Source organism: Haliaeetus leucocephalus, unplaced genomic scaffold, assembly GCF_000737465.1.
Source record: "Haliaeetus leucocephalus isolate CR32 unplaced genomic scaffold, Haliaeetus_leucocephalus-4.0 Scaffold240, whole genome shotgun sequence".
Taxonomy (NCBI): Eukaryota; Metazoa; Chordata; class Aves; order Accipitriformes; family Accipitridae; genus Haliaeetus; species Haliaeetus leucocephalus.
The window spans coordinates 6,275,932-6,300,137 of NW_010972676.1; the positions used below are offsets into that span (position 1 = coordinate 6,275,932).

At 41.2% G+C, this 24,206-nt stretch overlaps 1 protein-coding gene across 4 annotated transcripts in view; it reads right to left on the reverse strand.

Annotated features, from left to right (window-relative positions):
- PAX3 (paired box 3) overlaps positions 1 to 24,206 on the reverse strand; it is an 80,798-nt gene that overhangs the window by 6,700 nt on the left and 49,892 nt on the right. For 2 of the 4 annotated variants that reach the window (XM_010568271.1, XM_010568272.1), the window contains exons 5-7: positions 18,958 to 19,163; positions 7,664 to 7,829; positions 6,321 to 6,535 (exon numbers count right to left, since the gene is read on the reverse strand). In XM_010568271.1, coding sequence (XP_010566573.1) covers positions 6,321 to 6,535; positions 7,664 to 7,829; positions 18,958 to 19,163 — 587 coding nt within the window. The remainder of the gene's footprint in view (positions 1 to 6,320; positions 6,536 to 7,663; positions 7,830 to 18,957; positions 19,164 to 24,206) is intronic. The other 2 variants (XM_010568273.1, XM_010568270.1) reach the window with 1 other exon arrangement.

Sequence of the window (24,206 nt, forward strand, 5' to 3'; positions counted from 1 at the left end):
GGGGGGGAAGATGCTGGACAAGCATAACTGGAGAAATCCAACCAGTAAGAAAGGGTTTATTCATGAGGCTCCAATTAATGGATATGCCAGGGCCTCTAACATTAGGCTAATCAGCACTGGGGACAAATAAAAGTGTATTTTGCTGTTTTGACCAGGGGAAGCCTCTTTGTATTCTGTCTCAGCACTTAGTCTTTCTTTTATGAGGAAATTATGACTATTACTGATATCCTGCCAAAACAAAGGTAAAAATAAAACAGTTCTCTCTAGCGAGGTAGGATATTTTGAAGGAAATTGAGCCTGATAGATTTAAAGATGGATACATTGTTTTCTAAGGATTGCTAAGGATGAAATTCTACTCTTTCAGATCCCACTGCAATATATGCTTTTCACTGAATCAAGTTGTGGTATTTTTAGTACCTTTTTTTTTTAAATCTAAAATATAGAGCATAATTAAAGACTCAAGTGAGACATCTGTGATTACTCATGACAAAGCCCTCATTCGTGTACCAGTCCTTAATTGAATAAATATGCAAGTATTCAGATTCCTGTTGATATTTCTATTTTGAAAATTCCTTGAAGAATCAGAAGTTCACCAATGCATGCCAGTCTTATACTCTATGAAGGAGACTCATACGTTCACTTAACAAGTGGTTTAAATTGAACTTTGACATGTAGCAAAAGCAAAAAATTATTTTAAGGGCTGCAGTGATGCTGAATACTCAGCCTGTGTATATTCTAAATGGTACAAATTATTATGGAGGAAGATAAGTCAGTTTTATGAGCCATATCATTAAAAAGGGGTTAAGAAAACCAAGAAACTGATATGTTTTATATATAGTGTCATTTTACTCTTACATTTTTGTATTTAAGATATTTATATTTTTATGGTATTTCTAAACATTTATTCTCATGAAGTTACAGTACAAGTGGCTTAAGTTTCCAGAAAGGTCCAGAGCTTTTTTTATCTTCATGTAAGTTTTCTGAGCTGTAAGAGGAGACATGTTTTTTGAAGGCTGAAGCCGCATCCACCTGCCCCAACCTTTCTGGCATGGTGGGGATGGAGGTGGAAGTAGGCCCTGAGAGAGAAGTTAAGGAGGACATTCAAAATGTAAGGTCACCTGTTTATTGTTGGTTTTATATTAATATATTTTATTATATATGTTATATTATCTATAAATGTATTTTTATAATATTACAATATTTACAAAACAAATAATAAATGTTATTATTCTTGCACCATAACAGTTATGAAACTATTGGATCTCATCTATTTTTACCCAGTCCAGAAACAAAAATAATCAATCCCATTGGCTGAACTTTTTTTTTTATTTAAAAAAAACAAAACACCCAACAACAACAAAAAAACTCATGTTCATGAAAATGATATCATGTGAATTAACTTTCTTCCTCACAAAGAAATCCCTGAGCTCTGTCTCATGTTCTTGGGTCATTAAACAAAAAGCTCTCAAAGCCAAGTTCATTGTGACAAAGATCATGAGATCATTGGTGTGGGACTTGGATCCAAATGAAATGTTTCTGTGGGCAACCAGCTGGACAGTAATTCAACAGAAGGTATAGGAAAAAGTATAATAAATTAATAGTTGCTTTTTTGTCCCCCTCTTGCCCCTCTTAATAAGGGAATGCAAGTTTTTAGCCACTGGTTCCTGCGTTTCCCTTAAAAACAGAGTTAACAATATGAACATATCTAACTGATTCGACAGCTGCCGTCAGATCCATCCTTCAGGTTAATGAAAACCAAGTGCTCTCAAAGACTTAAGAGAAGCCAATTGCCTAAGATCTATCTCACCAAAAAGAGTTACAAGATAATTCTTAAACTCAGGCAGTGAAATGTTTTGACAGTAGAAGAAAGAAACCTTGAAACAGCTTGCATCTTTACTACTGTTCACGGCAAAGTTTGGAATTTTCATATCAAGATTATTCCTGAGCTCCAGGTAACGGCATGAGAACTGCAAACTTTGTTAAAGACTGTTACGATCTTCTACACAACCCATTCAGCATTCAATCCACTTCCTGCTTTGAAACTGCGGCCTTTAAAGCTACGGGTTTGACTCAGTTATGGGGGAAGATGGCAAGGAAAAGGAAAAAGTAATTCTGCGAAGTTTTCTAGAGGGCAGGGAGGAAAAAAAATTACGTCCAGCAGGAGACAGGTTATGCACGTTTGTTCTTTTTCCAGTAAAAACTTAACACTGCAGTACTATTTGAGCCTGGGTATCCTACAGATTAAATACAGAAAGCAAGTGGCCTCCTGGGCAGCAATGCGAGCAGAGTATTGCCACTCCATCTGAATCCACAAGCAGTCCAAAGCAGCACGCTTCAAAACCAGCAAACTGCCTGAACTGCCTAGGCTAGGGCAAACTCTGCTGCTTTGACACTAATAAAAAGCACATGACAAGATCAGGGGATGCCCACGTACACCAGAAAAACCTTTTTCCTTTTCTTAAATGAAGCAATCCAAAATATTGATATCCCGTCTTAAAACCAATCTGCTCTTTAGTAAGACCGCACACCTGCAGTTGCAAGACAAATGTTTTTGCAGTTGCTCTTCTGCTTTCCATGGAAGAACTGACGATGACTGTTAATGCCAGAATCAGAAAGTGACATGCCAATTCAGAGGCACACTTAAGTCCTGTACACACATATTAACACATAGATATGCTACTCCCTAATAATTCTGAGTTAACAAACGTTTGTTAAAAGAAAATGCACTGAGCAACGGAAACCTAATTTGAAAAGGAAATACAATATTCCCATAAATGAACGCATGAAAGCCAAGAAGCTGCATAATAGGCATAGAAAACATTAAAATATGCAATTTACATATATTACACACTAATAATCTCCATTCTGACGTTATATTTAAAGAGCTCTGGCTGAGATAGCATGCTTGCAGTTTCGTTGCTTTTTCATGAAATACAAACAAGGAGACTCCTGGCTACCAGTTCCCTGAGACATTAATATTCCTGCACAAGTCAAGCCTTTGCAGGTCTGTAAGACAGAGGTTGTCTCACAACAGCCAGGTAGTAACGAGTAAACCAGATGAACGAGGAGAATAATCAGTCATGTAGAGGAGATCTGCAGATCTTGTCTTGATGTTAAAACATTCTGAATATTAACCATGTGGGACTGTTTCTATTCTCGTATTCATTTAAACAAGAGCAACAACATTTTCTTTTCCAGCCTGCAAGACAGGTACATTGTGGAGCATTCTGCTTCCTAAAAATGACCAAGACGTACAGTCCTCTCTAACTTCCAAATTCAAGGCTAACACAATAAAAATAAAATTACAGCACCCTAGCCATCTCCACTTGTCCTTTGCCTTCACCCAGTGCTTGCCTTAACATATTTGTCCATCGTATTCAAGAACAAAGTTAGAAAGGAAACACCCTGTGTGGAAAATAAAGCTTCCCTGGGGGTCTGCATGTTAGACCCTCATTTGGAATAAGCTGAAGTCAAAGGGGAAAAGGAGGTTTAAGACTGGTAAGAATATGATCCCATGAATCTTAATATTAGATTTTGTTCTGCATGTTCTGAGGGTTTTTTTTAAATCACAAAAGATTATTCGGGCTTCACACAAATCTCCCTCCTCCCGCTAAAGTCACGATAAATTCAGCTTTACACACAGTATGTCCAGAGCATTTGCCTGCAAGAGAGACAGCGATGGGTGGAAACATTATGCTAATTGCTCACACGCCCAGATTTATTGTGGTCAAAAATCCACCAGCTAGTAAAAAGACCCTCTTTCCTTCTCATCTAAATTCCTCGCACATAGGCAGGGCACTGCAACATGCCCACTCAGCAGGAAAACTGTTTGTCTTTCTTCATGAAATCCCCAACACAGAACTGGCTTCCGACTTGCCGGCCACTGCTACCTCAGCCGCTCGGTCAGCAGCTGGGCACCTGCGGGAAGAGGCATCCCAGGGAAGTGTGACAAGGGGATGCACTGCTACACAACCCACGACTAAGGGGCATTTCACACACAGTAACATGGCATGTACGTGAGCGATGTCTGAGGATCTTTTGGGTGTAAAGCACAATGCTCTTTTGCTAGAATTCCACAGTTTGTTGCACATAATTTACATATTTGAGGTGGTACCACTCAAACACAAAGCCTAGGTATGTAATTTTATACATACATGCATTTTATACATGTCTCTAAGTCATTGTTTAAGCCCCAAAACTGGTTTAGAGGAGCTGTTGGTAACACTGCATGAATTTCAGGCTGGGCTTTTTGTTTGTTTATTTGTTTGTTTGATGGTGAGATCTTTATCAGTCAGCATAGGTAACCATTCAGTTGCCAAGAAGCTGTTTGAAATCTAAATGGATATAAGTAATCTCCTGTATGTGTTCAGTGATGAACACTTGACGTCAGCTTTTGAGTGATCGGCCTCCTCCTTAACCTGTCAGTAGAGGTACAGGACACGGCCAGGACCTCTAAGCGCTGGGGTAGAAAAAAGGTTTCAAAAGTCTAAGGAAAAAAACCCAAAATAACAGAAGTTGCAGAGTGCAAAGACAGGGCTGGGTGTAAAGAAGCACAGTAACTGATTAAAGTTGTCTAATCTGCTCCAAGATCTCCTTTTGATTATATCAAACCTCAAATCAGAAAGACTGGGGCGAGGAAACCTGGCCTTACTTTTTTGTCCCACTTTACCCAGACATCACAAGATTTCTTTACTGTTGCGCTCCACTTTGGTGTCACAGACAATAAAAGCTTTGTGAAAGGAAAAAAAAAGATCACATTTTCCATAGCCAGAACCAACATACATTTACACTGACACTAACAACTACTTTTGATGGATTAACACTAAATCCCAGAAGATATTTATGTCAAAAATGTGGAAGCCTTGCACACTATGAAACTGGCCATTAAAAAAAAAAAGGAAAAATGCAGCAACTAATATAATGTCATAGCTTTTGTTGGAGATTGCATTTAGAAATCAGAATTCTTTAGAACAAAATCTATTCAAGTCCTGTTGGAAGTACTTCCGTTTGTTTTTCTGTTGGTATTTTTTTCCTGAGATTTCAAGCCACAAAGTTTCGTACCCCACTCTATGCTATAGGAATCTGTGAAACTTAATTACATTTACTGTTACAAAAAAGGGTTTATGAACTTTTGCCTTTGGGCAAAAATGTTTATTTCATTGCCTTTGTTATTCATTCTTTTCAACTCCAGTGCCTTTGAACTTTTCAGCTGCACAGAGTTATCACCGTTGCACAGGAACCAGGAACTGTACTCCCGAGATGCAAACCACAAGTTGAAGAAAACGAAGGAGGCAAAGATATACGAGTCGTTATTTTGGCCACCCTTTGTGCCATTAAAATCTCATTTTCTGCCTATTAGAATGCCCTCTCCCTGCTTAGGCAGTGGTGATAGTCAGTGATTAGTGTGTAATTGAGTATAATTGTCTTTTCACTTCTCATTTGTGTCATTCTGAGCTTCTCTCTGTTTTTCTAACCACTGAGAGGAAAAAAAGGGTAGAAAGCAGATAAAGCTGTTAAAACTCTCACTTTCAGCCCTGAAGAGATTCCTGATTGTAATTATAGATTGCATCCTCTTTGTGACTTCTCAGAATTTAGTGGACATCTCTTTCCAAGCACCTGGGCAAAGCTTTTGCTAATAAAATAAACTACCATCTATTCAAGCTTTAACTAATAATGTCAGCTTCAGACAGATGCTGTGTGTAGGAAAATTTAACCAACCTTCTGACACTCAATTATCAAGGCAATTTATTAACGTGATTTCCTAAAAAGAGCTCACACAAATTAGAAAAACAATTATGGTATTCATGCATTTATATATTGCCAAAGAGCAGTAATACTCCTAATTTATGTATTTATAACTCAATTATAGCTCATCTCAATGCACACTGTTCAGCCCTCCTTGGAACTCTCCTTGTACAACTTGCCTGTAATTTTCCTGTATCATTCTGTAAAACCTTGGTGAGGTTATCTTAAGGAGATATTTTACTCACAGAAGAACTACACTATCTACTTTCTGTACCTAGCAATGGCTCTTCAGGAGAATAGCAGTACATTACAAATGCTTGACAACTGAATGTAAACACGAAGCCTGCATGATTACATTATAAATCACTTGAAATTAAATATAAGCTCTGACTCTTGATTCAGCCAGTAGGAGGAAAAAATAAAAAAAGAAGGAAACTAGCAAACTGAAATCATGTGGCTTGTATAAAGAATACATTATGGTTTAAATTTGGCAATTCATTATACTGTGGCCTGAGGGAATAGACTCTTTGGTTCTGGTATACAGCAAATCCTCTGTCTGAAAACACAGGACTGACCTGAGGTGAAAGGCCATTGCCAATGGCAGGGTTCATGGGATTTGAGGGCCCGGACGGAGGCACAAAGCTGTCTGTATAGCTGGAAAATCCATGCCTGGTGCTGGGTAGGCAATAGGCAGAGCTGCTCTCTGGATTTGAAGGGAGGCTGCTTTGGTGTACAGTGCTTGGAGGGAGAGGCTGAGGTCTATGGACGGTACTGCTTGGATCAGACACAGCTAGAAGCAAAAGAAACATGTTGATATGTTTTCCTCCTTTTTTCTGGCATAATAAGTTCATTATGTGAAGCTCACCTTGACAGAATTGCATCAGGACCTGCATCTAAGTACTAGTTAAGTAGAAAGGTAAATCTTTAATATTGCTAGATATTTAGCTGGCCAATAAGATTACAAAAAAAATCTTAAATAGACTGTAAAAATCATAACAGACACATGCAGTTTTCAGACAATTTTTAGTGGGCACATATTGTTCAGAATTGATACAGCAATATTTTTTTATATATGCACATATATAAAGGGAAAGCTTTATTTGCTTAGAAGACTGGTAACAGGCTTTCCCCTCCTGGTCACAGCACAGAGATTCTGCCGCGGTTTGTAGTGAACCTAGCAATGGATGGGAGAAGCCCTGGACTTTGAAAAAATTTCCTTAATTAGAACATCCACCAACAGTTAGAATCCAAATCTCAAGGAGGGAACAGGAAGAGTGCAGTAACTTGTTTTATAAAATTTCACCTATAGGGTTTTTCTTTAACAGTAAAATCTAACGTAGCCTACATTTAAGGCTCTGTTCCCTCCCCACCCACCCCCAATTCATCAAAGTTCATAGAACTTCTGACAACATTAAGACAAATTTTTACAATACTGAGACTTGCTACTACCTAATGTGAAACAAGATGGTCTGAATAGCTGTTTTTTCCACCATCAGATCAATATTCAGCGTATTTACAGAAGTTTCCAGTGCACCATCATCAAAAGCAACAAAGACGACAGAACACAACTGCTGCCTCCTTCCCCGCCACGCTGGGCACTCTCAGCAAAGGAGGCCAATGCAATAGAAGGGTAGGGAAGCACGTATGTCGCTTTACCAACGCTGCACCTCTGCCATGCAGGAGGCTATTATTTCTCTAGCTAGCACTGTTCACACGTAACCAGCCCTTTCTTGCAGCAAAACAAACCCTAGTTTTACATGCTTAAAATGAGCAGGCTTGCAAGGTCCTCACTGACACAGACCCTAAATTAGCCAACACCTCTTTTTCTACATTAGAGAAGAAAATATTTCTACAACAGATCAACACAGGAAATGCTCCAATAACACTATTGTAACCAAGTACCTGTTGGCTACTGTACCTTGCGGTATGGAGGTGGGTTGATAAGAGGGCTCAGAGAGCTGGTACGTCGGCAAAGTTGGCATGGCACTGGGTGGAAATCCTCCTGGGATCAGATGGTTGAAAGCCATCAGTTGATTGGCTCCTGCCTGTTTCCTCCATCTAGCACGACGGTTACTAAACCAGACCTACAAATGTTTTAATTAGGAACATTTTATTTTTGTACATTTAATATGGGTGCATCAGAAATAATAGCATTGTATTTCAAATGCATTCAGTGTCTGAGATGAGAGATACAGAAGATGCGCACCGGGCTCAGAGCTCCTAGACAAGAAAGGAGCCCTTGGCACAGATTTCCATGGTTCAACAGACAGGACACAGGGATCCTGAACCCTAGTTTCCTCTCAGATACAGCCTCTCCTGAGAAACAAGCTCACTAATGCTGTCAAGCTTTAGTGCTTTTAATCACTGTCCTTATTGTGCCAGATTTAAAGAGAAAGGGAAGACATCTCTCCATTTGATCTAAGTGCCAGCCAAAGCTATTTGGTCTGGATGGTATTGTTTTTACATTTAATTTGCTGACAAGTTAGTGGCATCACTTAATGCACTGTTGGAAGGTGCTTGTGTTTATATATTGGGATACTATATTGCCCTAATGATCAACAGAACTTGAAGCTTTTAATTTGAAAAATACAAGCCCTGTGTACAAAGCACACAAATCCCCCCCACTAAGTTTTCCTGTACTCACATATGTACAAAACATCTCTTAATAAACTTGACATTAACAGTAGATCAGAATTTCAGTACTAGATTAACATTTCAGAAACACTTTGAAATCTGTTTCCAGGACAGGGTACTAAACAGATGGGGTTTGGATTAGTGGGATATTTTAGCTATAAATCTGCTTTCCTTCACGTCATTCTCAGTTCATGTTTTAAGTTTTCCAAGTCTTGGATGGCTCTTATTACCTCCAAGAAATGACAAGGCAAGACTTCACAAATGCAGACATAATAAGAGTTGCAAAACACATAGGTTAGTATTGATATTATAGCAATTACACATGCCGCAAATGGGAAGGGCAACCAGCCACAGCAGGGATGCCTGGACCAGCGTGCCTCCACACTGCCCTGCTGCAGGTAAACCAACTTCTAGATTAGAGTGCTCAGGTCCATGAGGTGGCCCACCGCAGAAAACAAAGGTTGTTTGAGATAAGGGAGGCTACACGCATTTGTAAACAAGCAGACAATTACTCATAACTGTACACCCTGCAGCAGCTGCAATGATCATCGGTGGATACTATCAATCAGATAAGACCTTAACTGAGTGTTAGCATCTCACAAGGTACATCTGTACAGCCTGTAAGGCAGCCTGGCCTGAAAGCCACAAAGGCATGTTAGCTGATGAGCCACATGTAGACGTATTTGTAAAAGTAAGTTGGGTCTCAGATCTGTCACCCTTCCTGCAAGCAGCCCATGCTGGCTTACGAATCAGCCATCATAGACTGGATTTCTAGGCGTAACATCGTTTACAAACCATGAGCGGCCCTTACGTAAGAGTGTAACAAAGTTTTGGACTACACGGTGGGCTTCTCCTCTGCTTGCTATTTCATAGCACAAGTGGTGGGACTCACTGGGCCATCTGGTTTCTGATGTGGGCCATCTGTCACCATATAGTTTGATCTGGCTTCATCCTCTTTTCAGAATGAGATGCTTAGTTCACACAGCTGCTGCCTCCTTTGGCCACAATGTCTACTCCTCAATTACACACTCCCACTCAGGTTTAAGATTTAGGACAGAGGGATAGATGGAGCCTCTGCTCTACCTCGGGAATCCCTCTCTTGGTTTTTTTCTGTACATACTAAACGTCCCTCTGCCTCCACATGAACCGTTTCTGAGAGCAGCTAGCAGGGACAAGGCACTGGGGCTGGAGATGTGAGATCTGTGATAAGCAATAGTTGAGGATGGGTCTAGATTCAGCAACATTTTTTTACTTTCTCATCCTATAGACTTCTATATCCTTTTCCACCTCTCCTTACCCTTTGCCTCCCTCACTGACATTTAAGTCTACATTTCCTATTTATTCCTCGCAGACTCCTTCCACCTGCTTATGTTTCCCAAAGCCCACCAGTCTCACACTCCTGCAGCAGTATCTTTTGAAGCGACCACAGAGAAAGAAAAATGGGCAAGACACACTGAAGAGGGAGGAAGAGACTTTGCTAAAGAGCCAAAGAGCACTTAGGAAGGATAGTGGAGGTCAGAGAGGGAGCAGGGAACAGCAAACACACATTGTAATTTGCCTACCCAGGTCATTAACTCTGGCTTTCTCCATGATACTCTCCCTTCTTCAGGTCAATAAGGTTATCTGATGATCTCCAAACACTTTAGGAACACTAACTGAACTGCACTACATGAGTGAAATTCACTGAGGAAAATTGGGTAACAAGATTTTGTTTCCTCTACAGATAAGCATTTGCCTTCAAGCCCTAGTTCTTTATTAAAATGAGTCAGATCCCAGACTTGAATTCAGTAGCGAGTGATTTGCAATGATGCCAAATTTTATGCTTTTATTTACAGATAGATTTTGGCTCATTTTATAGATTTGCATTTTTTCCAGAACTGCAGATATGTATTAAACGTCCCTGAAAGGGACACACTCAACAGTATCAAAAACTCTACAGCAACCCCCCCGATGAACATACTTGCACAGAGCTCTATTGCCACCTGGAGCCCCATTAAATTAAGTGGGACTCTGTGCAGGAACCTGCCTGGGCTGTGCAGAAACACTGTGTATTACCACCTCAGTTCCATTGGGACATGCTAAATGGGTGCTACTTGACTGGCACCCGTATCACATGCTGCTGGCACAGCCACGGCTCCAGGCTCATTGGCTCCGGCCACTGCCACTCCACTGCCTTGCCTGCCACCCCATCAGCCGTAGCACCCACCTTCTGCCGCTTGCCCTGGCTTCTTACTTTTCCTGGGCAGCAGGAAGGCAGATGGCACCTGACTAGCACCAGAGTTAGTCCAAAACTAATTCACCAAAACCCCTTGAACAAATTCAAAACTGCAGAGCAAGTCTTATTGCCACTGATACCGCACCACGCACTCACCACTACAGAACAGTAGAGGCACATACAAAAAAAACCAAAACACCCCCACACCTTTACAGTAAGCACTGGGGGTCTGATCTACACACGTACTTCTTTCCCTTTGATTTTAATGTGCTTCGGACCAGCTTTGGTAAAAATACTAGAAATAATTTATCTTTAAAATGACCATAAGTGTGGCCCTGACTCTTCACAGGTTTTTACAAATGAACACACTGAAGCTCTGAATCTGTAATTCTGGATGTTTTAACACAATAGTTTTTACTATTACTATTCACTGTCACTATGTCATGGCTTCACCCTTTTCACATGGCCTGAGGTTTGGTTTGCAACTGTGTTTAACTCCCATTTTATACCAGGTAACTGCAGATTTCGGATGTTGTTTTGTGACAGAACACAATTAAGAAGTAATGTAACAGTAAGACATCAGAAAAAAAATACAAATAAAATTAAATGGGAGAGTTTAAAAGTTGAAAAACAGTTTTGGAAAGTCAAGGAAAAAAAATCACTTAAAACTAAATAACTCAAACCTAAATATTTTATTTGCATTTTATGTAATGTTTATTAAAATTAGCCAGATCCCAAACTTTATTCAGTAGCAGTTATATGCTTTCTATGTTAACTGAAATGATTTATTTTATTATTATTTTTAATCATAGTATTTCACTTAGACTATATTCCACTGCCTTGACTTATTCTCAAGAGTTCAGGAAATTTTTTTTAAATCAGCACATATCATGAAGAATCCATGTGCACTATTACCGCTAATTAAAGAAATCTTGAAAAATGTTGCCAGTATCAAGCCAAGACTTAAAAATAAATCCAGTCACCACAAGCCAATGTGTCTGCTTCGAAACATATTGTAAACACCTGGGGAAATATTTTCTTTTGTTTGTACATTTCCAACATGATTTAAACACAATGTGCTCTTATGTTCAGCAAATTTCAGCTTCCACCAGTGTGACAAAATCCTCATCTTATGAGTGGCCTTTTCAAATGTAGCAGGTCCTCACAGGATGCTTCTGCTCTCCCCCACCCTTCCTTCTGAGAGGGAAGCGATCATCACGTGGGTGCAGAGATGCTCAGAGTATAACGCATCCCCTGGTAAAGATCACCAGTGTCATACTGTGAGAAAGTGCCACCCTGCAGTGGGAATAACAGAAAACCAACTCTAAACTATCTATCTACTTAATCTGACAAGCAAATGTATTTTGTGTGTTGCCTTCACCAGCAACAGCATAGATCTCGGTGGAAGGCAGGCCAACCCAAGATAGTACTTCAAATCACTGCTACACTGAATTCCCCCATGGAAGCAAAAGCAGCGGATAAGAAGGCTACTGCATTTTGGAGACTCAAAACATAGCTTTCTTACACAAACAGTACTGTGTCTGAAGGAATATGATCTACTTGTGTTGGTGTAACATGCAGGAGCTCTAAATTAGGTCAGCATAGTGCTTGGTGCTGTGCAAGGACAGAGGGAGCATGGCTTGTCTGAGGGACCCGAGCATCCAAAAGCAATGTCTCCACCACAAGACAAGTCACATTCGTTTTAGTGAGGGTCTGGCTCCCCAGTTTCTATGTCACTTTCTAAGATGGAATGTAAATTACCTGGATTATTTGGAAACAAAATCGAACCCCAATGTCTGGCCAAAATTTACAATCCAAAAAACAGAACTGATGAGGGTGATATTTAGAGCAAAAGGGAAAAAGAAACTAGTCCTTTAAGGGAAGTAAGTATTGGAGGCTCCAGTTTTTCAAGCGTCTGGAACTGGACTGATCAAAAAAGAAATCACTCCGCAACACAATATTAAAAAAGTATTTTGCACCGATGTAGAATGGATGAGGTGAACTAATGTTTCCCCCCTTCTGTTTTCTAATATGTAGATCCTGCCTTTTATTATCATTTTTCCTTGAAGTAGTTTGCAAATGATCATGCCAACATCTTATTTTATTTATCTCAACGGACTATTCTTTAAAAGATGCATTTATTCACTTGGGAACACACTAGTGTAATTAGCCTTGACATTTCAACAGTCTGATCATAAACACAGAGTGCTCTATGCGCTTTTAAGGCAAAAAGATTTCTGATCCAACAGAGCAAAACATCTGAGATGTGAATTTTGCAGAAAACCCATGGATATTTTGTTAAACACAGTCCTGACCATTCCAAGCATGAGTGCCAAAAACATACAAAGTCAAAAGACTGGTGCATTGTTAACAGCACTTCTAATTTTAGGGGGGGGGGGGGGGTTTGGGTTTTTCCCCCTTTTGCCTTATGATATTTTTCATGGCAACTACCTCTCCCTTCCCCCAAAATTCACATGTTCAAAATAAAGACTGACCATCCTGCAAGCAGGAGTCCTTGGTGGGTGTGCCATCAGGGAATGAATTTGGGGTGCACCAGAAGCAGTGGGGCTGCTTTGTGAAGAGGGGAAGTTGAAGAAGTAAACTGCTAATGAAGCTGCGCTGCACCAGCGCAGACGGAGCTGACTCCGTTACCTTTGCAAAACACGGCAGCGTGACTTCTAAAGACACCCACGGTGTCTGGTCCTGCAGTCCCTGTTGATGCCAGACCTAGATTTACTTCAGAAGCCTTCAAAGCAGTCTGCACAGGCACTTTCACCCTCTTGCCAGACCAACAGCTGACACCAGCCCTTGTGCCTGCCTGCCTGACCTGACTGGGAGCTCATTCAGAGAACACGAAACAGCAGGGAAAAAAGATTTTTTTTTCCTTCCCTTTTCTTTTTTTGCAGTAGCATGAATTTCCATCCTGGCTCACCACCAAATCAGATGAGCTCCAGGAAAAGCACTGCCAAAGACCAGCAGTAGGAAGAAGAAAGAGTAGAAACAATTGCTTTTTAGCAACAACTAGTTGGTAAATTAGCTTCACTGCAACATCTGCACACCCCCAGCCTCACAGGAATAAGGTCTGCTGTGTGTGCAAGAGGCACACCATGGGTAGGCCTGTTTCCTCGCAGCATCCCAAAGTGGTGCGGCCAGCCTGCTGAGAACGACCTGCCCTGACTGCCAGCGGGAACACCGCGAGGCAGCAGGTTCTCCGCCTGGGTTCTGCCAGGAGCTGTTGTTTATGGTGATGGAAGTCATGCTGGCTGGGATACAAGGAGTTATCAATGTGATAGAAACCAGAGGTTTTTTTAAAAACAAATGGGGCGGGGAGTGGGGGGAGGCAACACACCACACACACATGCACCAAAAAAAAAAAAAAAAAAAGACCAGACCAAATAACTACTAGGCTGTGCCAAAGGGAACAAGGACTTCCAACCACCTCCCAGTGCGATCCAACATACTCAAGTCTCATAGGTTTCTTTGAGAAGACTTTGACTCAGTCCTACACAAATACTTCTAAAACACTGCAGCTCAATACTTCTGCAAAATATTGAGTAATAAGCAAACTGAACTGTGTATTTATAAATTAAAGCACCACTAATTTGAGCCCTCAGGCAGCAGGGACCAGAAAAAGAGAATCAAAATCACATCCCTTCTTTTCCTTTAAATGTAAAAATGTCTTCTTAGGCCTCCATATGTTTGTAGTTGGCTAATTTACCCATAAGAATTTCTCCTTTACCCTGCGGGGGGGAATCTGCAATTACAGGGTTATCTACTACAAGAATGCACACAGCATTTTCTTTCTTTATCCTATATATTATGCAAGAGGGACAGCCTCAAGAAAAGGCACTAGAAATTCTCCATAAACCACATCAGGAATAACTGTAAAGGTCTGCTGGAAGGTTTCAAATGTTCCTGAATCTGTCCTACATTCCTTTACCCCATCTCCCTGTAGGACTGTGCAGTTCAGCATACAGGCTCAAACTGTTTCAGAAGAGCTGAGGGCAAATTAAGACTTTTTTTGGCACAGGTCCTCCCTCCCCCATGATTTGCCAGTGAATGCTTTTTACTGTTTGCTACTGAGAAGAGACTATTAAAACTGAGATATTGCACTTCAGAGCTTTCAAACCTTGCTACTAGCTTAAAAGTCATAATTTCTCCTCTCACCTTTCCCCCCCACTATCATCTTCTTCAAACCACCTCTTCCCCTCCCTGTACCATAGTGAAACAAAGAAAACCATATGCAAGCACAGCACTTAAAAAAATATTTTTATTATTTTTCTTCTCGTTACTCAAGACTCCTGAGCTCTTGGACTTCTTTTATTTGCTGAGATTGTAATAAGCTTTTCACAAAAGCTTACAAGCTGATTACAAGTTTGACATGGGAACATTCAGCCCTGTCCTAGAAGCCTGAAGAGATCTGCCTGAATTTTCAGACATGCTCTTTTGTTAAACAATATGTTTCTTTTGGAAGTTTTCAAGCAAACCAATTTTAACCTGAGATTTGGCCGAGAAGAAACTTTTCAGGACAGGACATACTCATGTTTCAGAATTCCTTCTGATTTCCCCTGCTTTTTCACCATTATTAATGGACTAAGAGTCCAAACCAATTTCTCCCATTGCCTTTTGGGGTTAAACAGGAAGGCCACGTGCCAGCCGCTTCTCACAGCAGGACCTCCGGCCCTGCACAGTCCCATACAGCTGGGGGCACATCCTCAACACGGTCCAACATGCAAGCCTCACACATCACATTTCTGATAATTTGGAAGGCCTGCCTTCAACACACAGCCCAAAAAGATTTGTCTGACTGGCCAGCCCCCATCGGCCAAGGCAGGCTCCTGGCCCTCTGCCTGCCACAGGACAAACCTGAACCTTATTTAAAAATCTTTCACCAAAAGATTGAAGCAAACACCTCCCACCATCAATCTGAAACAGTCTCCAAGCTGCTGCCAAAGTTCGCCCAGTTCATCCAGGTCTAAAAATAAGCCTGATGTGGGCATCAAAAGGTGGCCAGAAAAGATGCTAACCACTTCATTCCTTATGTGCTATTTGTTACAGAAACCATAACCGCACTGCTCTGAAGCTCAGAAAGAGCCTTTGATCTTTATCTACACTGGGGAAAATTTCATTTTTAGAATTCGCCTTCAGATTGAGTCAGTAACAATAGGCCACAGACCTTAAGGGCCTGCACTGCAACTTAATGATGGTTTTAATGAGGTTTTAAACTGGACCAGTAAAGCACTGCATGGTTGTGATTTTTACTCACAATATGTGAATCTTTAACCGCATATTCCCAGGGCATTACTACTATTTTTTTTTTAAATGAAGGGTCATCCTTTGGGACTCTACTTAATGTTTCTGAATTGTATCTGATGAATGAACAAGACCAAAGAACTTTCCCCTTCTGCTCATCTAAAGTGCAGAGAAGAGCCAGGTGCCGTTGGGAGAGGCAGCAGGAGAGGTTGCCCTGGCTCCACACCACATCTAGGCTCAAACATAGGGACAGAAAGACTCAGCAGTCCTTGAGTGGAAAGGTGCTGCAGGAAGAATTGCAGGGAGCGTTTTAACTCCTCATTACACCCAGTGCTGAAGTATTTGCAATGATTATAGTTACACATCTCCTGACTCTTGCAATGTGGAGTTTGTTGCAACAATTCTTTTCCCAAAAGCCTTTCCTGTCCCCACGATTAAGTACACAAATAATATTCACAGTGTAAAGTCTGGTTTCAGTTGCCTGTAGCTTTCAAAAAAATTCCCCTTCAGGGCTGAAATGTTCTAAGTTTGATCTCAGCCTAGAGGTGACTTTTTTCCCCCCACCTCCAATCAACCAGCTTAGAAACATGCATTTGGTTACCCTTCAATGGTGGGAAAGTGAGAAAATAGATGCTTTGGTGGTTTAAGACTCTTCCTTTCACGGGTCTTCAGAGGCGCCCTCAGGGAATAGAAGGAAAGGGGAAGCATGGGGGTGGCAGGGTAGAAAAAACAAAACATGAGATGCAAGCGCTAGTGGAGGGACTGAGGGAATAGCAAGGTTGGTCCAGTTGCAATCAATTAGATTTCTTCCTAGACAATGTAAAACAACTCTACAGAATTGGACCTTACTGCTCCGGGGGGGGAGTCTTCTGGGCTCAGATGGACTCAGGCTGCAAAGAGCCAGCTCTTTTAGATGATGTTTGATTAGAAAGCAGTCAAAGAGATCTTTGTGTATATATCCATATAAAATTTGGTATCTCTGATCTCTGTCGTACTGTTACCAAAAAAGAAGTGTGACTAAGAAAGCTTGAATGCTACATCAGTACGGCTATCCAGCCCTCTCAGCCTCAAGTCTCTTAGGGTTATTTTCTTTTTACAGGTTGTCTTTTATTTCATGCCCATCATAGGTGGCCATTTTAAGGGGCTACGGAGAAGTGCTGAATGCTGATAAGGCAAATCCTGTATCCCTTAATCCACTGCTAAATCACTCTGCCAGCCTTCAAGGGTACCAGACAGATGGAGTGCACTAGGAAACTGCCCACAGGCTGGTTACTTCAACCCCAGCTCATCTTTAATCCAGAAAGGTTTTGTTCTGGTATTTGAATCATTGATTGACTAGGAACTTTCTTCCATGCTGGGTTAGGTAAAATATCCATGTCAGAGGTACTGGGGAATTCGTGAGGCTGTAGATCATAGGAGTGGTGTGAGACAGGATGCGTCTCAAGGGAACCAAGGAAGCCATAAGGAATGTAAAAAGTCACAGGGTTAAAGCCACATTAAGACAGCTGTTATGTTAATGAGAGTTCTGCTTTTCCTCTAGCTGTGGGTCATTGATTTAGAAAAACATGAACAAGGTCTTTTTCATTTTATCGTATTTTTCCACTGAAGCTAACATAGCCTAAAACATTATATCCTAGATCCCATTCGTCTTGCTAACAGAACTTGTGTAGGAAGTTATCTTCATTATGTTTGTGCATGGAGGATTCCCAGGGCTTGATTTGGTCTTACCTGGCTCAAGTCTATATATGAAGCTATTCTGCAAGCATTTCACTTAGTAAACATGTTAAGAAAAGAACCATGCACCACTAAGTTTGCCTTCCAGACAAGTTCATCCATACATCAGATTTTCTCTCAGTCATAACAAACACTTACAAGAAATGTGGTGTGAAGTCTTCTGCAAAAACATTTAGCAGGTAAAACTGAAAAAGTCTGGACATTTCAAGACAGACACTCAATAATACAGCCATGCTGCAATAGGCATACTTGTCTTAAAAAGTCAGAGGGATATTTTGTATTACTCATTCCAGTTTGCAGAGCCTGAATGCCTCAGGCTGAGCTTCAAAGGTCAAAACATAAAAACAGGGTTTCACCAAAGCAACCAAATTCACTTGTATTCTTGGTTAGATCACAAGTTACCACTCATTTCTCTTCCTGGGTTAGATCACAAGCTACAACGTTTTGCTTGTCACCCATGAACACTTGCAACTCAGACTGATTTAAACTGGGTGTGCTTTTCCAAATGTCTCTTAGATGTCAAGTAGTAAAAGAGTAGCAGAGGATTCTGCCTGCAGTATTAAACATTTCACAAGACATGATTCTTTGCTGAGAAAGAGAGTAAGTCCCAGTCTGAACCTGAACTCCAGTGCGCAGTTTATTCCAGAATTATTTGGCTGCTGTTTGCCCATTTTTGGACACCTGAAAATCCAGGTTCACGCTTTTTTTAAATTTTAGTCAACTCCACGGTTTACTGCTCCAGCACATTGACTTGTTTTAGACAATCCAGATCTACATGAAGTTGTGAAGACCTAACAATTACTTGATGGTTTATTTTCTTTTGAATTAAACTGACAGTGGGGATAAAAGAGATATTACAAGATTTAAAATAAGTCAACTTCAAAAGCTAACCTAAAAGCAAACTGTAGACACTGCACCAGTAACCTTGCTCACTTGCATGGCTCTCTAGACACATTGTCCTTTTAAAAATGTTTTTCTCTCCTCTGTTAATGCCTGAAAGACCCAAACAACAACAGATGAAATCAGTTAAATAACTATAAACTGGCACAACACCTGACCTGATTATATGCAGAGTGCTGTCAAATGCATAAACCAAACAAACTGGGACAATAGACCTTTTTCTCCAAAGGCTCAGTATTATGTTCATGGTGGGTATGGAACAATTACTGGGGAAAACACAAAGGTTTTTCCCAAGCAGTTGTCTTAAACAGTTGGAAAACCAGTGTCCATGTACAGATGCAAAACCCCCAAGGCTGTAAGAAACATAGCTTCACATTTTCCTTCCACTCCAGAGTAGGATCACGTAAGAATACAAATGGACCAACACGCTAACAGAAAAGGAAATTCCCTTTGTTAGGCAGCTTTTAAATACATACCTGGACACGAGCCTCTGTGAGTTTGGCTCTTTGTGCAAGTTCTTCCCTAGTATAAATATCAGGGTAGTGTGTCCTCTCAAAAGCTCTTTCCAGCTCTTCCAGTTGCTCTGCTGTGAAGGTTGTCCTGCTGCGACGCTGCTTTCTTTTTAAAGGTAAATCTGGTTCAGAATCGATGTCAGAGCCTTCATCAGACTGGGGTGCTGATGCTCAAAAAAGAAGAAAATGAAAGATGAAAATTAGCTTCATTGGGGGGGGGGGGGAGAGCAAAATATTGGATCAATCGATGATATCCTCTTCTATGGAAAAGCTGCTTTTTCCCTGTGACTCAGAACTAAGTTGGCAAATTTCAAAAAAAGCAAAAAAGCAAGAAACAAATCAGAGTTAAATGTTACGTTGTGCAAATGTGCTCAAACAAATAAAGAATTGTCAAAAGTTCAACTATGAGTTTAGCACCTTTTCCTGACCCAAGAACATCTGAGGACCTGTAGAAATCTTTTTGAGTAAATTAATTATTTGATTTCTTTGTTTTAACTCCTCCAGCAGTTTGTGTTTCAAAAACTTGAGCAGTACTGCTTTGTCCCAAGCAATCAGACAAGCAATACAGCCTTATTCCTTTCACTGCGCTAGCGAACAGATACAAATATTTGTCACACCAGTGTGCACACTGTAACTTAAACATTCCAACTCTATAGACACATGTCTATGATGAGACCTTCCCTAGAGACCCATCACTAAAACCTTATTGCTGAAATGGTTATGGAAGTGACTACAAAGGCATGGAGAGCGCTACTGAAATTAATTCTCATACACGATCAAATATTTACTTTATGGCATGTGTATTATTTGTCGTACACACTCAACAGTATTTTACACTTTTGTGTTAGTATACTTCAGCACATTTAAACATTCCCACTTGTTTGCAACTTACTTGCCTGTCTTAGGACCACCTAACATAACCTTAGGACAGGCCTGACAAGTGTTAGTATTACAACAAAAAAAAAAAAAAATTGAGACACACTTTGCACAGAGAAGTCCTGTAAGAATAGCTCAGAGCAATAGTTTGACTTGAGTCTTCCAGTTACTAAAGCAAGGAGATTCCCCCTATGCGATGACCAGAGCTGAAATACACAGACCGCATACTTCCATTGCCTAAAGTTTCATTGTTATTCCTCCTAACCTTGGGAGGTTTTCCAGCACAGAGCACAGTTACACACAGATGTGCTGATGCTCAGCCTCCAGGCAACAGTCCAGGACATGACTGCAAAACAACCAGGCTGTGTTGGACCAAAGGCCCCTCACACCACAGCCCAAGTCAAGTATTTAAGGAAAGTCGGCAAGAAACAGACCACATAACAGCGTGTCCATGACCCAGGAAGGGGCTACCAACTCTTGCGATCAGCAGCTTAAAGAGAAATCAGAACCAAAACTCTTTGTGTGTTTCATGGACATGAAGAGAGCGAGATCACACACCCACAGCCAGCTCCTGGCATCATTGCTCGTTTCCCCTGTGCTCCCTGACAATCAAGTGAACTCCAGCCACAGCCCAGCTGCAGCTGAACCCATAGCTATAGCTGTGAAGGCAGCAAAGCCTCTTCCAGTACCCAACCACGTTCTTTTTGTCCAACAAAGAGTAATGAACCAAAAGAGCAGACTTCTAAAGACAGACTTCACTTGCATCAGCTGCTGTTCCAGGCGACAAGCATTCCTTCTTGCCTGAGTCTTCAAGGGAAACTACCTAAAGAGGGCAGACACTCCCCAGTGATGCTGAAACTGCTTGTTCAGCTGAAATACAAGCATTGCTTCTACTACTTCAATAACGCCAAATGAATTATTGATATATACATTGATTCAAAATAATCTTCTTAACGTGATTTATTTGGAAGTAACTGAGAACACAAAGCCAAAAAGAAATCACTGTTTCTCAAGCTCCAGCTAAATCCCCCCCATGTTCATTTCTAACTATCTTACATTACCAATTTCACTCAAGCTGTTTGAACTAATATATACACCTAATCTGTTTACTTAGTGTTAGAAAGACTTAGACTTAGAAAGACAAAGTGCTTTTCAGCTGAAATGTTTATGAATTTCTGCATACCAAAAAAGGAACAATTACTGCTAGACCAGAGGCTCTTATATGAAAGCTATCTTTGTTGTCCAGACACCATCAATATCTTGGACCCAACATATACAGGACATCAGAAGAAACTCCCATAGAGCTCAGCATCAATGTACTGTGAAAACATCCAACTCTAAGAGTCTCTTACTTGCATGGAAGTTTTGCCCCAAGTAAGACTAGATTAAGCCGTTCTCATTCTTGGGAATATTGTCCTCAAGAACAAAGGGGAATCAGCACAAACATCCTATCCCAAACAGTTCAAGTTCATTCCTTTTTAAACAGGCAATCTAGGGTATCCCAAAACAAACATAACACATTGTCTGAATTAGTGACAAATCCCAAATCTTCTCACTTGGGGTTCCAATTGACACCTGCCTTCCTCAGCAACTGCCAAGTTACAACCCTCCAGGATGGCTTCATGCTGCTGTTCAAAATAAAAAGAAACATAGGTTATTTATAATATAGTTTCCCTATGTTAGCCTCAGATACAAATCACCCACCTTAAGCAGAACAGCTATCGCTGACAAGCTGGACTAGAGAGCACACTAGCCATGCTAACAGGGTCATGTTGGCTAGCACTGCACTCTGACCATACCTGGTGTAGTAAGATCTGAAAAAGCTCAGGAAGGTCCCTTTTGGAGACAATTTCTCTAACAAAAGTTGTCTTTGTTTGTGTACGATAAGTTGGGGGTTTTGTTTTTGTTTTTTTTTTAAAAAGTCAAATCCCCAGATCTCAGGAACTCTTTCATGTATGGATGGAACTGCTTCAGACATCTAACATATGCCTATAAAAAGCCAGCTTAAACTGTGCAATTTAAAGTGGGTATTTATCGCTAAATTTCTAAAGTGAATTCCCTCACCAACTGGGTGGGAAGTATCAGGAGAGCAATAATGATCTTCCTACAAATGTTTTATAAAGACTTTGCAAAATCTTGTGATGTTTTCCCGCACCTTGCATTCATGCAGCAATGAGAATGCAGAACTGAAACGCTGACTTAATTTCACTTTCAGTTTAGGTGTACATTTCATTAAGCAGTATATGAAAGGCACAAAGGTAAATCAGTCAGAAAAAACAGAAGTATCTGAGAGTCCAGGACAATACATCTAATCAAGTGCAAACATTTAGAAAGAACATAATAAAATTAAAGTAGAGAGAACATGTATAGCAAATAAAATGGCTTTCATATCTATCTGATTTCATTGGTGTTGCCCTTCGCCAGGCCTGGCTGCTACATGCAGCTTTATTGAAAACATTTTGTTCCTTTGTCTTGCCTGGTCTGCAATGTTAAAATCAGACAAATGTAATCTCAAATGATAGCTACGTGTCCGTACTACAAACTGCACTATTTTTATTTCTCACAATGTCTTGCTAAATACTATTAGTTTCAAGGAAGTTTTTAGTCTTATTTTTTCTATTAAAATACTATTATTAGACTTTTATATAGGTGAGAAGCCAATCGGAGTATTGGCTAAGCACATAAATTGGACACTCTTCAGCCTTTAAAAAAGCAGTATTTATTTTATATATACGCTTAATAGCCATAGCATATTGCCCTTTTGCTAAGCAGTATCTCACTAATAGATCCACCAACTTCCATAACTTAAAAAGCTACTATACAGCACAGGCAAAGGTGGTCAGGTTTTAGCTGGGATATTTCTATCTCCATCACCTCCACAGACACACAACTCACATATCGCTAACCTTTACAGTTGTGCTAATGATCCTAATACTCCAACCCCCAAGCTATAAATAGAAGAAAGGAGGAGACTCACCACTGCCCTGGGAGATCCCCAGCCAGACCCCTCAGGATCACCAGTACCTCCCTTACTGCACAGCTCAAAATGCGACAGGCAGCCAAAAGCACTACCAGTAGCTGAGCCATGAAGTTTAATTAAAGAAGGAATTACAGAATTAAAGAGCGATTATTTGTCCCTTAACCCCTCGTGACCCGTCTGGTGGGCCGAAGAAATGCTGCACGCTGGTTATCACCACAATATGCAAAAAACCTCTGCCCCATGTCATAGGCATTTGGTCACCTGGAGCTCTGCATCGATCCCTTTTCCAAACACCATAAATAGACACGTCAGGGCAAAGATCGAACAACCGAATAACGCACAAGAGGTCATTCTGTGGGTTGTTCTTCCTCTCAGCACGACATTTCACTTGAATAATTAAATAACAAAAACATGACAACCATTTAAAACCCATACATTACAGCTGCAGCACAGCACACCTGACAAACACAGGCAGAGAGGTTATCTTTCTGCGACCCGCAAAGGCACAGCTTCTCTGGCAATCCTTCAGTCACTGTGAAATTTTTCAATAAAATATTACACAGCCTCTTCCTCTAAGCGTAACAGCCTAGGGTCTGCCCTAGGTAAATTCTGTCTAGCCACGAATCTCGCTAAAACAAGACCAGAAAAATCAGTATACCGACAGCCAGGAAAGGTTCTGGCGGTGGTGTATTCGCGAGCTACCCTCCCCGGATCTTCTCATTTTTTTTACCTATGCAAGATTAATCTCACAGGCTCTCCCCCTCGTGCCCCATCTCTATGACCTAAGGCTGCGGCATCCCCAGCTTTGGGGCTAACGCAGGCGTTCGGCACCGGGAGGCAGCGGGTACGGCTGTCTGATCCCCGGCAGCCTTTCACGCCCAAAGAGATGCGAGTGACCTCCCTCGTGTTTACTCGGGTGCAGGCGAGGAGGAGTGCAGCAGGGCCGCTACCCCCACACAAACCCACAGTAAATGACAAATGACACTTTCTCTTTGTGATCTTTGGGATTTTTGTTGACTTATTTGGAGGCTTTTGTTGGGTCCTAAGAAATGGCCTGTGGCTGAGGCCTATTCGGCCGATTTCCACGCTCCATCTGTGGTATCCATCAGCAGGGCCTTTGCCCGCATTCAGGGCTCTGACACCTGCCTGGCAGGATGCGGGAGGCACAAAGGAGGCTGCCGCGGACGCCAGGGGGGCGGTGGGCCGGGGGGGCCGGGGAGGGCAGCCAGGGTGAAGGGGATGCACAGCAGGGGTTAATCCAAGCTACCCCCTCCCCAACCCTCAGCACCTGGAGGCGTCCCTCCAAGACTGCCTCTCCCCGCCAGAGGTAAGGGGGCCCAAACGCAACCCTCCGTCA